We start from the raw sequence: 14590 nt of genomic DNA on the forward strand, positions 1-14590 counted from the left end.
TTGCTGCATCTGCCTCTTAGGGTCATGATCTCAGTGTTTTTCCAGTACAGCAATGTTGTAATGTTTATAAAGTTTCCAGTGGATGACATATGCCACTTTATTGTACTTTTCCATATAAGTCTTCTCACATCAGAGTCTGCAGCTGTTTCTAGCTCTTTCTTAAATACTCTGGGTCTGTTTTCCCAGTGTTTGCCGTGAACCATTTTGTCCATAATTCACTGTCGTGGACCTCGGCTGTCAAACTGTCATCCTTTAATTTTAATGCACCTCTCCATAACCCATTCATGTGTCTAGCTTTGATTGACATTTAGTTCCTGCTGTAACACTATATTTGTTTATTTGCCACTTGTTTGCTAGTCTAATCCTTTAAAGAGTTTTTACAAATTGTTTCCTTCCCTTTGTGTGCTGCTGGATTCTCGATTATTCGTTACACCGTCCTCCATTCCTAGATATATATTTATACCTTCTGTTCAAGTTCCTTTATCTTGGTTATTAGTCAGTGGGGGGTTTTGTGTTTTGCTCAAGTTTCCTCTAAGGAAGGTTCCATTAGCACATTTTTCCTTGCCAAAAGTCATTTGCTGTCATCTGAGAAGCTTTTCATTACATGCAGTTTATTTATTAGATTTGATATAGCATTTTTGGACTACCCAATCACTCAGCTTCAACCAGGAAGTGTGATGTAATCTCTGAATTTTTACCATTTTTAGGGTTAAGACAGAGAGGTGTGGTAGCTGTGTTAGTCCACTTTTAAAGGTTATCAATAGAAATCAAACAAAATGAAACATGGAAAAGAAAATAAGATGATACCTTTTTTATTGGACATAACTTAATACATTTCTTGATTAGCTTTCAAAGGTTGCCCTTCTTCCTTAGATCGGAAATAAGCAAATGTGGTAGCAGATAGTATATATGAGAGAAACATCAAAGCATTACTTTTAGGGTTAAGACTAAATTCTTCTTAGAAATACCCAGTTAGGGGTTTTCATTGTCTTCCAGGTAATGGCAGGGGTTCCTGTCCCCCAGGTTGTTCCTTGCCCTTCAGAAGATATTGATGCTACCCAAGAAGTTTTTGTTTGATATTTAGAAAATTGTAGTTGTTGATTTCAGTATGTCAACTTTTTGAATTTTCTAAGCAAACTGTTGACAAGATGCTGGAGATGAATACTGGACTGGATAATCTCGAAGCCTGATGTGGGTCCCTGGAACCTCAGGTCTCCACTCTGCAGGCAGCAGGGGTCTCTGGGATTAAGGACAGTTAAAGCTTGTTAGTTGCTTTCCCCCCCGCCTACTCCTTGTATACTTTTCTAAATTTCCTATTTTGTAATTTTATTTAATGTTTTGTAAGCCACATTGTGCCTGCATGAGTGGGAAAATGTGGGATATAAGTGAACAATAAATAAATAAATTGAGGTAATAAAGAACCGATCTAAATGTAAGAACTAACTTTTTAAAAATGTCCTCTTATTTTGTTTCTTGTCAGCCGAAATTTTGCTAAGATGGTATTTCCAGGAAATCTTGCTGCTGCCAAATGCAGATAAGTTAAGGCATATTTTCAAAGCACTTAGCCTTCCAAAGTTCCATAGGTTTCTGTGGAACTATGGAAGGCTAAGTGCTTCGAAAATATGCCTCCCAAGGTTTCCGTTTTTAATTGTTGCCGTTTTAATAAGGTAGTCAGAGAGAATGAGGAGGAGGGTTCCTTTGATGTGGTAGTCTGGAAGTCTTGATCATACAAAATTTGTTGAAACATCTCAGTACAGCCGCTTATTACAATTTGTGTCTCCCTTCTGCTAGGTTGTCCTTCAGATTTGTTTTCTGAGTACTCCCTTGAAAGCTATGCAAGCTTTCAAGGTCAATTGCAGTATCTATTCCCCCCCTCCCCCCAATACATGGATTCTCTTTAGTCTAGTTCTCTTTCTTTGAAGTATAATTTGACTGTTTACTTAGCCAGACCCCTGTTTGAGGATCTGCTGTTTTGGTCCGTACAACAATCAGTTCTTTCAATGAAGTTCTTTTGACATTCCTTCGTTACAACTGTTTCAGGTTTTCAATGTGCTAACAAGAGCTTGCAAGATAATAGCACAGTATATCATAAATTTTTCTGAATATGAGCAGGCGCTTTTAATGTGACAAGTGGTCATATAACTTCATTCTGATTCATGGGGGTTTCCAGTTTTTGGAAAAGGCAAAAACCTTTCACTGCCTGAGTGTAACATTGTTTGTAACACAGAACACATTTTCTTTCAGTGCTTCAGAAGGGTTTTAAAAAAATTATTATTAAAAACAAAATATACAAGTAATCTCCATAATACTGGGATACGAATAGAAATAAGATGAAAAAAAATAAGCAGCAATATTAATAATAAGGAAAATAAAATATAATCTCATCTCATCCACAAGATAGGAAATTAGGTCCAGGAGAGGAAAGTGAGAGCATAGGAAATAATTTTTTATTTTTTTTATTTTTGTTACATTTGTACCCCGTGCTTTCCCACTCATGGCACACTCAATGCGGCTTACATATTGTATACAGGTACTTATTTGTACCTGAGGCAATGGAGGGTTAAGTGACTTGCCCAGAGTCACAAGGAGCTGCCTGTGCCTGAAGTGGGAATCAAACTCAGTTCCTCAGGACCAAAGTCCACCACCCTAACCACTAGGCCACTCCTCCACTGTTGCTACTATTTGAGATTCTACATGGAATGTTGCTATTCCACTAGCAACATTCCATGTAGAAGTCGGCCCTTGCAGATCAGCAATGTGGCCGCGCAGGCTTCTGCTTCTGTGAGTCTGACGTCAGACTCACAGAAACAGAAGCCTGCGCAGCTTTCTACATGGAATGTTGCTAGTGGAATAGCAACATTCTATGTAGAATCTCAAATAGTATCTATTTTATTTTTCTTGCATTTGTACCCTGCGCTTTCCCACTCATGGCAGGCTCAATGCGGCTTACATGGGGCAATGGAGGGTTAAGTGACTTGCCCAGAGTCACAAGGAGCTGCCTGTGCCTGAAGTGGGAATCAAACTCAGTTCCCCAGGACCAAAGTCCACCACCCTAACCACTAGGCCACTCCTCCCACTCCAATAATCTAATGTAGAGAGATTAGCTTCTTGAGCACCCTCCCCAGCCAACCCTAACAGTGAACATATGGGACTACATAGTAACATCAATATCCTCCTTAGCTCTTAAAAAATCTTCCAGTTGCTTAGGGTAAAAAAACTGAAATTGTTTAACCTCAAAAATAATACACAAAGAACATAGAATAGCCATATTGGGTCAGACCAATGGTCCATCTAGCCCAGTATCCTGCTTCCAACAGTGACCAATCCAGGTCACAAGTACCTGGTAGAAGCCCAGTTAGTTGCAACATTCCATGCTACCAGTCTCAAAGTTAGCACCCAAGGCTTGAACACTAGACAGAAGGGTCAGGAAAGCCTTGTGCCTCATCTGTGTCTCTCTCGCCAAATCTGGAAACACTCTCTTATTTGAGACCCAAAAACAATGTATCTAAAGGAAAGTCTTAAAACAGTATTGTGTTCTGGTTCATGTGCAGAGGATACCACCAGCGTAGTTCTCTGTGTAATAACATTCAATGAGTATTCCAAAAATGTCGGATTCATATTGCTCCCTCTCTGACCATCTGATTTCCTTATACCCAGGATATGTTGGGCTCTAGTGATAGGGGGCAATGAATCTGCAGGCCACTTTAGGGCCTCCACCAAATATTTTTTCAGCATATCCAATATAGAAACAAGAAGAGACTTAAGAAAATGTAACATCTTAAATTGTGTCTTCTGATCTGGTTCTCCATATACTCCAACCGGTGATGAGTGACATTTCTGTCCTTAAGAGAGACTACTTCCAAACTTTCCAAAGCCTGCACCTTAATTTTTAAAGTTTCAGTTTCTGAGAGCTGCTGGCTGGTAACCTGAGCCTGTTCAGAAAAAATTGCCATATCTTTTGTATTCTGTCTAATTGTAGCTAATAAGGAAGAATGTGTGTTGTTAATGGCATCCCCTGGCGGCAGGTCTCTCTAAAGCCCAGATCTCAAAAAACAGAGGCAGCCTGGTTCTTAGCTGTAACCAAGCTACTCACACTTTCCTGCCCAAGGACTCTGGTTGTAGCCAGCTGAGACTGATCTTCCTTCAAAATCGGAACTGAAATTGTGGCAGGCAGCCCCCCTTCACGGCATGGGATGCCTCCGCCGAACTCTGGCCTGCCACGAAGCTGCTTCCTGGTTGCATGGATGCTGCCCATTCAAAAGGGTTTAGTGAAGCCCCATTCAAACTGCTGCCTGCTGCTTCTGCTAGAAGTGCGGGAGAAGGAGAAGGTGTCGCAGGACCAGAAGGAACTCAATACCGCTCCAGTGTCACCTGCCTCATCGCGGGAGTAGAAGCTGGGGTAGTGGGAAATCCATGAACTTTTCATCACCTCTTGCTCCTGATTCAGCAGGAACTTCGTCAAAGTGCAGGAGGTACCACATGCGCAACCTCTCAGTACAGCACCATCTTGACTCTCCCTTCCAGCTCATCTTTTTGTTGCTAGAACTCTCTAATGTTCTAACTAGCTTTTTTTTCCCCTTTTTTTAGTAGTTAATTAGTGTCCAATGCTCCCAAATGGCTTATTACGGGGGAACATTGGACACTAAGGGGTTAATTTAGTTTAATTTCTTTATTGTGACCTTGCTAATAAATAGTCTGGCTCGTCATCATTTTCTTCTTCATAGGAAAATCAGAAAGAATGTTTTGTCTTGTTGAATTTTCTCATGATGTGTGATGTCCCAGTGAACCTCAGCTCTGAGGGGCCTAGATATTGAAACAAGAGTTTTGTGTGGTAGTATGCCATATACATCACGGCCCACCTTACCTTATTCAAGTAAACGGTGAATGTTCATCAGATATATTGAACGACCAGGCTAATTTGCACATTTTGGTTTCTTTTGAAAATCATACCCATTTGTTTAATCTAGAGGATTACTACTAACCTATAAATGTACTCACTCTGCTGCTCCCCAGTATCTCTCCACACTCGTCCTTCCCCGTGCACTCCGCTCCATGGATAAATCCTTCTTATCTGTTCCCTTCTCCACTACTGCCAACTCCAGACTTCGCGCCTTCTGTCTTGCTGCACCCTACGCCTGGAATAAACTTCCTGAGCCCCTACGTCTTGCCCCATCCTTGGCTACCTTTGAATCTAGACTGAAAGCCCACCTCTTTAACATTGCTTTTGACTCGTAGCCACTTGTAACCACTCGCCTCCACCTACCCTCCTCTCTTCCTTCCCGTTCACATTAATTGATTTGATTTGCTTACTTTATTTTTTGTCTATTAGATTGTAAGCTCTTTGAGCAGGGACTGTCTTTCTTCTATATTTGTGCAGCGCTGCGTATGATTTGTAGCGCTATAGAAATGCTAAATAGTAGTAGTAGTAATCAGAATTGACAATGTCTTGCTAGAGCATATTTTCCACAATTCAGTTTGTGTCATGTCTAGTAATAGAGGTCATAGACTGCAGATTTGAAAGAATCGCAAAGGAATGATGTGTTAAAATATTCTTGATTTTATATTTGACAGATGTGTATGTTTTGGGACATTTTAAATAAGTTGGGAGCAGTGACGAATGTGTAGACCAAGGGGAAATTGCTCATGAAATAGTGTAGGTTTTAATCTCGTTATAGATTTACAAATGGAGTTAAACTGTAGCTGTGTCACATATCTCTGTTTGCTTTCAGATCAATGTTCTACAATCGAAACGGCGATCTGAGATTTTAAAATCGGTAAGCTCTTCAAATCCAAATCTTTCAAGTTATAAAAACTAACTTTCTTAAAGTAGACCACATGAGAATATTAACATTGTACCTGACAGATTCTCTGAACTCTGTTTTCTTCATTTACAACTTGAGAAGCAGCTCCTATATTATGGAAGGTTGTAGTTTTAATAGGAACCAAATGTAGAAAGAAATTTACATACCTGTCAGATAGGAGAGATGGGATGACTGCCTCATGTTTGTTTTATTCTAAAATTTGTTATACCGCCTTTACTAACAATAGGTCAAGAGGATTTACAGTAATAAAATCAAAAGAAGAGATGAAAGGAACTTCAATTAAATGGAAAAGAACTCATTCATGCTTTAGTAGTAAACGAACAAAAAGTATTAAAAATAATAAGGTTTAGGACAACAGGTTGTATCTCGGTGTGGTCATGCAGGCTGTTAGTGACAGATCTAAGTAGTAGTTAGTTTCAAGTTTAATAGGGACTTTCTATCCCGCCCATCGAAGTATCTAGGCAGCTTACAATTTCAGGGGGGAAGGGAAAACAGTAGACTGAGGATATACTACATAGTAAGAAAAGACTGGTACAATAGGGGAACGGAGGAACTACAATCGCTGATAGGGAAAAAAGAGATGGGGAGAGGAAAATGCTACAGAAGAAAAGAATACAATGAGGACTACAAGTGTTTCAGGCTAATCCAGCTAATGACCATAAGCCTCCAAAAAAAGTACGTTTTTAGCTCAGTTGTAAATTGGGATAGGGAAGGGGAAGTCTTTGGGCTCTCAGGTAAATGATTCCATTGTTGGGGAGCCTGCAGGAGAAAAAAAGCAACGTGAAGTAGCTGAGGGAATTTCACTTAGTGATGGAACAATCAAGAGATCTTGCTGTGAAGAACATAGGGATCGAGAAGGTCTATAAGGGAGAAGCAACAAGGAAAGAAAGTAATGGGTCTTCAGTAGCAACTTAAACCTTGTTAGGGAAAGTTCATATCTGATGCTCGGAGGTAGATTGTTCCAAAGACTAGACGCTAGAAAAAAGAATGCAGATGGTCTAGTCGATTCGTAGCAAGCAAACTTGGGTGACGGTAGCACTAGATGATGGACATTGTGTGACTGTAGAGAATGAGACAAGTTGTAAAGAATAGTCAGGGATGAAAGATGAGATCCCATGTGTAGTGCCGTCCGCGCTATGAGAAGTATCTTAAACCAGATTCTAAATTTTACCAGTAACCAGTGTAACTGCAAGAAAATATTAAAGAGGATAATATTGATCCTTGGGGGGACTACACATCTCTTACTGTTGTCCTACTCTATGTAACTGTGTCATCTCTGATACTTTGTTCCATACTTTGTATTAGCTGTGTTACTTTGTACCATACCATGTAAGCCGCACTGAACCTGCTATCGAGCGGGGAAGAGCGAGGTATAAATGCTACAAATAAATAAATAAACTGGGAAATCATCAGAGACAGCAGCAGAAAAGGAGACGGAAAAAGTTCTACCAGAGAGAAAATATGTAAACCATTGAAGCACGGTCCCAGATAAGCCTATAGTGGAAAGGCAGGCAAGGAGGAGGGAATGATCAATTTAAATCCAAAGCAGCTGAGAAGTCTAGTGAGATAAGGCATGCAGTGTCCCCTTTAAGATGGAATGGAGCTCACTCGTAAGTACAGTTATTATTGATATGATTTAGTATTTATAGTCTCCTGCTTATGCTATTCCTAATTCCAAAATGGCTGCAATCTCATGTGGTAATCTCGCGAGGCTGCTGTGGGATGTCTGGGCCGCCATTTTGGAGTACGGAGCTACCAAGGGTAGGAGCAACGCAGGATGCCCCTCCCCCAAAGAAGCCACTAGACCATCAGGGCCTTTGGAAGGTAGGCCAGGGGAGGACGGGTGGAGTTAGTGGGTGGCAGGGGGTGGGACAGGACAGGTCTGTTTTTTTTTTTTTGTCCTGGGTGTGGTGAGAGGCTTGTGGCAGAGGCAGCAGGAGAGGGGAGGAGGCCATAGCCATACTTTTGGTTTTGGTTCTGGCTGAAACCGAGCAGTGGATTTCCTCTGCATATTCGGTTTTGGTTGAAACCAAAATTACTGGTTTTGGTCAGCCTTTAGGGGCCTAAGCCAGAAACTGGGAAAGGATCCCCCAAGCCTACCTGCAGGCTCTACCTTCAGCTACGGGGCAGGCTTGGTGTCCAGAGCAGTTGCCCTGGTTACTTTTTTCTAGCACTGGCCCTGCTCTTCCTTGCCTGTGTTGCCTGGATATTCCAGCCCATCTAGTCGTGTCCTCTTCTGCTCCTTGATATTTCGCTAGCTGCAAGCAGTGTAATTGTGTACATGCAGAGAGCTCTTGCAATCTGGAAAGCATAAAAATAACAATGTTTGCCTTATGTTTTGAATTTCTTGGGTATTTGTGTAATTGTCAGGTGTCTCCTATGTCCAAAACATTACAGACTGAAAGAGGAATGGAAAGATGTCTGTGGGGCAGCCATCTGTTTCCAAAACTCACAGGCTGTATTTGGAGGTGATAATCACACAGTATGGTGTTGGAGGAGCCATGTATGAAAATCAGACAAATAAGGCAGCAAAGACGATAGAGCCTTTTTTGACTTGACAGCTCCATCAGAACCAGCTATTGATCTGAACTCAGACTTACTTGGTTGTGTCATCATTGCCTAACCAATCTTAGGTCGAGGGCTGTGTAGCCTAGCTCCCTTACAACCATGGATTTTGATCCTGGCTAAGCTTCGCTCCCACACAATGACCACAACTTCCCCCTCCAGGAGCTGTGAATGTTGTCTTTGCTACATGTGCTGTCCTTTCTAACTCGGTGGGCCTTTTACAAAGGTGTGCTAGTGTTTTTAGCGCACGCTAAAAATAAGCGTGCACTAAATGCTAGAGATGCCCGTATGTTCCGCATCTTTGTAAAAGTTCCCCCTCAGGTATTTAAAGTCCCAGCTTGGTAATCGAGACTCACTCACATGGTGGTGTGCAGCACTTACCATCTGGACCTCCAGGCCAGCTCAGTAATTTTATTTATTTTTTTGGTGACGTCATCGAAATGAATAAATCTTGAATTCTTAGAAATGAATGGCTACAGTAGGTGTTGGAGAGAAGTCTTAGTTTTATTCTCATATTTGTAGCCCCACTTAATCCCAAGAATTTGGTCCAAAGCGGCTCACGATAAAAGTACAAAATATAAATCAAATAAATCAAATGAGAGGTCTGTTAACCTTAGAACATCATAATATGTTTGTGGTGGGCAAATTGTTTCCATGCCGTAGCGAGCACCAATCTACCTTACCGGGTTTGGATGTGATTCAACGGCAAATATTCATCTGATCTCCAAACTAACAGCCATGTGTACTGGACAGTGGTTGACTTATTCGCATATTTGGGACCCGAATGTGACGTGGACTGCTTGTCCCGATTCTTCTCCATCTGCTCTTTGAGGATTGATAGGGGGTTAGGGAGGGGGGGGGGGGGGTCATGGGATGGGGGGTGGATTGGGGGGTCAGATGTTGAAGGGATAAACTGACTGTAATTGGCTTTGTATTATGAGCTTGCTACAACACTGTTGGGGTTGTGACAATATTACTGTTGCTATGTTTCTACCTTGAATCTTAATAAACACTTTTGAAATTGAAAAAAAAGAAAAGAAAAAAAAACATCATAATATTACTCCGGGTTTTTAAATGTTTCTACTGCTTAATGAATGAAGGTAAGCCTTCAAAAAAGATACTTTTTTAAATAGATGCGCTTACATGGGAGAAAATGCAATAAAGATCAGTTGATTGAAAAGTTTGTTTTTTAAACCAGAAGAAATAGATACCAAATGAATTACAAAATGAATTGTAGTGGAGGAGTGGCCTAGTGGTTAGGGTGGTGGACTTTGGTCCTGGGGAACTGAGGAACTGAGTTCGATTCCCGGCACAGGCAGCTCCTTGTGACTCTGGGCAAGTCACTTAACCCTCCATTGCCCCATGTAAGCCGCATTGGGCCTGCCATGAGTGGGAAAGCGCGGGGTACAAATGTAAAAAAAAAAAAATTAGATGAATGAGTGCTACTCCATAAAGGGTGTTAAAAATGAAGCACCAAGCACCATATTATTCACCTGCACTGGAAGCTAATAAAGCCTCAAACACAAGGGAATGACTTGGTCAAACGTTTTGATGCTAAAATCAGTCTGGCAGCTGTTTTATAAAAGCTGAGGTTTCTTCTGTATCCTAGATGAAACTCCAGAGTCTCTAACTGAGACAAAATCAGGCTTTGCATTGCTAAAGCAAAATGTTCTTCCAAAAATATCTCAACTTGGAGACATGTAGTGGTATGGTTAAATGTTCCTCTTCCATTGCATTACTGTTTGGAATGAATGTTTTTGGATGCTCTGGTATAATGCCCTTAGCTGTAATCATTTGTGTAGCTTATACCAGATATACACAGTGCATACCATAGATGGTGCTAATCCTTGAAGCTTACTATTTTAGTCAAAATGGAAAAGACACAACAACAACAAAAAATACATATGAAGACTTCGACACAGTGCCCCAGGGAAGCAGAAGAAGTTGTACCTGAAATTGAGTCGAGTGTAGATTAGAAAACCATCAAATCTGTCCACAGTAGAACAGCAATATGCAAGAGGTGTCAGAAAATACCCTTCCTTACTAAGAGATCATTCCGATGCTATGCGGGAATATCAAATAAAGCAGATCATAAGGTATTTCCTTTAGCCGAATGAAGGCTTAAGAAACTGCTGGGAGAAATTTTCAGTATGTGAGTGAAGGCCAAAGCTTCTCTGTTCTGCAGTTCCCAATCAGAGTTTCTGCTATTGACTTGGGTGCCATTTGCTGGACATTCCTAACATACCTTAATTGCTATAATTCAGGTTTGCTTTCAGTCTCTACAAAGCCCACTCAAAGTGAATTGGCTTTGTTGACATTGCCATCCCGGGAGCACGCTTTGTAAAAGAGGCCCTAAATGAGCTGCGAAATTCCGTAGGGTTTTTTTTTTCTGGTCAGCAGATTAGCTCATGTTCTTTTACTCAAGTATAACATTTTCAACCGTATTTCTAAAACTCTTTTTTTTTCTGCTTTATTATAGATGCTGTCCTTTATGTATGCCCACCTAGCTTTCTTCCATCAGGGCTATGATTTGTTCAGTGAGCTTGAGCCCTATATGAAGGAGCTGGGAGCACAGGTAAAATTGCAAGAAAAGTGAATGCCATTAAATATTGTTTTATGTGTAGTACCTTTTTTTTTTTTTAATTCATTGCAGTGCATCACCATATTAAACACAGCTTTAGTGGAAAATTGGATCTGTGAAGCCCCTGTGGCTAATTTGGTTAGAACTGATTTTTATTGAATGCTTGTACATACATTATTTCATTTTAAGGGAAGGCAAGGAAAACTGAAAAGGATGAAATGTTTCTTAGGGATTGAATTTCATTCAGAGTAATTCTGCAAATGTTTTTTTTTTTTTTTTAGTGCTTCTCAAGTTTCTAATTTAAAAAATACATTGCAGGGGCACAGATTGTGTTCTCACAGTAACATTTAACTGTGCTTTTTGATGCTGGCAGCTGACAGATTTCCATATTCATTGTTGCTATAAGTAACTGTGTCCTTGAAGATAATCATGTTTTTGGACAGGAAAAGTTTCTATCTGAAGCTACGTAACAGAACAAGTGTTGGAGATTATTTATTTATTTATTTATTACATTGTACCCTGCGCTTTTCCACTCAAAGCAGGTTCAATGCAGCTTAAATAGTAATAGTGGTTACATAGTGTTTCTAGAGAGAATATAAATTAAGTATATTAGAATGCTGAAAGAGAGGGAAGGTGGTGTACGGGATGGGGATAGGGAATTTGATGGGAGATGTAATCTTGGTCATTGTCGTTTCTTGGATATGTGTTGTTAGATGGGAGATGTAATCTTGGTCATTGTCGTTTCTTGGATATGTGTTGTTAGATGGGAGATGTAATCTTGGTCATTGTCGTTTCTTGGATATGTGTTGTTAGATGGGTTTGTAGGGTTAGTTTGGGTCATTTGGGTAGGCTTGCTTGAACAGTTGGGTTTTTAGCGATTTCCGGAAGGGAAGGTATTCACTGATTGAACGGATAGGTCTGGAGAGGGCATTCCAGAGTTGGCTGCCTAAGAAGGAGAAGTTGGATCCATAATATGTTTTGTACTTGATTCCTTTGCAATTGGGGTAATGTAGGTTGAGGTAAGTTCGCGAAGTTTCAGACATGTTTCTGGTGGGAAGGTCAATCAGATTGAGCATATAGCCCGGGGATTCATCATGGATAATCTTGTGGATTAACGTTTGGACCTTGAAGTTGATACGTTCTCGAATAGGAAGCCAGTAAAGTTTTTTACGAAGAGGTGTGGCGTATTCAAATTGTGGTTTGCCAAAAATGAGTCTTGCTGCTGTATTTTGGACAGTCTGAAGTTTTTTCAGGATATGGGTCTTGCAGCCTAAGCAGATACTATTGCAGTAGTCGGTGTGAGTGAGTACCGTGGATTGTACCAAGTTCCGGAATGTATTCAAGGGGAGATATGGTCTTAAGCGTCTCAGTATCCACATCATGTTGAACATTTCTTTATCCTCTTCATAAGGGAATAATTTCATAAGCTGTCAGGGCATGTAAGTGTATATGTTGCCTTCGTAAAATATGTGCAGTATATATACCTATGTGCCTTTTAAAATTACCCCAGGGATAGTAGTCACTTAAGCTATCGCTTGCTTTGAGCTGGTAGTGGGAGGCGGGGCTGGAGGTTGGGAGGCGGGGATAGTGCGGGGCAGACTTATACGGTCTGTGCCAGAGCCAGTGGTGGGAGGCGGGACTGGAGGTTGGGAGGCAGGGATAGCGCTGGGCAGACTTACACGGTCTGTGCCAGAGCCGGTGGTGGGAGGTGGGGATAGTGCTGGGCAGACTTATACGGTCTATGCCAGAGCCGGTGGTTGGGAGACGGGGATAGTGCTGAGCAGACTTATACGGTCTGTGCCAGAGCCGGTGGTTGGGAGGCGGGGCTGGTGGTTGTGAGGCGGGGATAGTGCTGAGCAGACTTATATGGTCTGTGCCCTGAAGAGCACAGGTACAAATCAAAGTAGGGTATACACAAAAGTAGCACACATGAGTTGTCTTGTTGGGCAGACTGGATGGACCGTGCAGGTCTTTTTCTGCCGTCATCTACTATGTTACTGTGTTATGTTTTGACGCAGGTGTAATCGAGTTTACGTTCTGGAAAGAACTGGCGCATAGGCATGTGTGTTAAGAAATACATGCATAAATGCCGGTCTCCATCCTGTTCCCCCTCTCTGCCTGTTCTCCACCCCTGGGAAATGCCTATCGTACATGCACTGTTTTTCTGTTCATCTACTTCTTATGTTTTCTGTAAGAAGAAAGTACAGCACCATTGGTTCCCTTGCATTTTTAAAGTCCAGAATGCTTTAGTAAATCAGATTTCATAATATTGGAGGCATACTGTCTGTGTTGGTATTACATGTTTTCAAGAAGAACCCAAAACAATCCCCTTGAGTGCTTCTTCAACAGTGTGAATTTAGAAAGTATGCCTGTTTGATGGTATGAAATATGTGTTACACATATGAAATATTATTTTTACACTTGCGCAGGAGGATTGTGCACTCAAAATAAATTTCCATATATAGAAGTCAGTTTAAAACATCACATAAATTACAGGTCTGCGGGTAGGCTCTATCCAGGGATCTCCAAATTAATTTTAAAGGGGAAATGCCTTGTAGAATTTTCCTGGGAAAATTTGGGGTGATGAGAACTGTGCACAGACTTTGTATCCGCTTTATAACAAGTGCAAAGTATACACACTACCTCCTCCTGTCCCTGCTTACTTTGTGATGGCAAAATGTACGTTTGATATTGAGGGAAGGATACTTTTCAGCCTGAGTAACTGCTTAAGTTACATGGACAAAATTCTGTTTGAAAATTGTCCTCTTAATAGAACCAGTCACTCTAAAGTTTGGATGTCTAAATTTGATTCTGCATCCTCAATTTGAGTCTTTTCGGTATTTGCTTGTTTCATTTATATTCTGTACTACATTTTTTTCGCTTTTTCCTATTAATGTGTTAGATTTTGGCTTTTGTTTTTGCTTATTATAGGATTTTTGAAAGATACATAATACTCAACATATTTTTGTGGGAGCATGATGGGCAAGAGTTGAAAACCACATCTTTAGCTAGAAAGTTGCAAACATACACTCACTGTTACTTGCAGCTTCCTCAGCAAAGTTTGGGAGCAGAGTAGTCTGATTTCATTCTTGGCTTTCTTGCACCTTTGAATATGGCACCCTGTCAGCGGTAATACAGTGTATGGTAGCTCCAGAATGCCTTAATGCTAAGATACGATGATGATTACCACTAAATTTGACAGGGTGAGCTCATATTCATATTCTGCTAGGAATTAGGATCATTGTAGTCTAGGTATGCACAAAACTAACCGACTTAGAGATATGACCCCCAAGACACTGAAAAGGATCATTCTTCAAAGGGAGTCCTAGTATGATACTTTTTTTTTTTTTTTCCCAAAAGCGCCACCTTATCCAGATGTTTAATTCTGTTCAATAATGTTGTGTAAACTTTCAGTAAAAACTCAAACTAAAAAGTATACAAAACCTGTGAAGTTTTTACATTTTATGTCCATATTTTTCCCCTTTTTCTAGTAAATACCCCTCATCCCAGCAGATTAGTAACTAACTAAAACTAAGAACTGCTTAACGAGTATTTTTCTTCTTTTTATCTTTTCATTGTGCCATATACAACATTCGCATTAGGGGGATCAACACACAGAGGA

At 40.7% G+C, this 14590-nt stretch overlaps 1 protein-coding gene across 6 annotated transcripts in view; it reads left to right on the forward strand.

The window, feature by feature from the left end:
* The window catches only part of ACAP2 (ArfGAP with coiled-coil, ankyrin repeat and PH domains 2), a 160869-nt gene that overhangs the window by 74158 nt on the left and 72121 nt on the right, over positions 1-14590 (forward strand). For 5 of the 6 annotated variants that reach the window (XR_003943647.1, XM_030217153.1, XM_030217155.1 and 2 more), the window contains exons 7-8: positions 5730-5774; positions 10867-10962. Coding sequence is in view for 5 of the 6 variants with exons in the window: in XM_030217153.1 (XP_030073013.1) it covers positions 5730-5774; positions 10867-10962 (141 nt within the window). In the remaining variant the exon portion in view is untranslated. The remainder of the gene's footprint in view (positions 1-5729; positions 5775-10866; positions 10963-14590) is intronic. The other variant, XM_030217157.1, reaches the window with a different exon arrangement.

This window comes from Microcaecilia unicolor, chromosome 10 (assembly GCF_901765095.1).
Source record: "Microcaecilia unicolor chromosome 10, aMicUni1.1, whole genome shotgun sequence".
Classification (NCBI taxonomy): domain Eukaryota; kingdom Metazoa; phylum Chordata; class Amphibia; order Gymnophiona; family Siphonopidae; genus Microcaecilia; species Microcaecilia unicolor.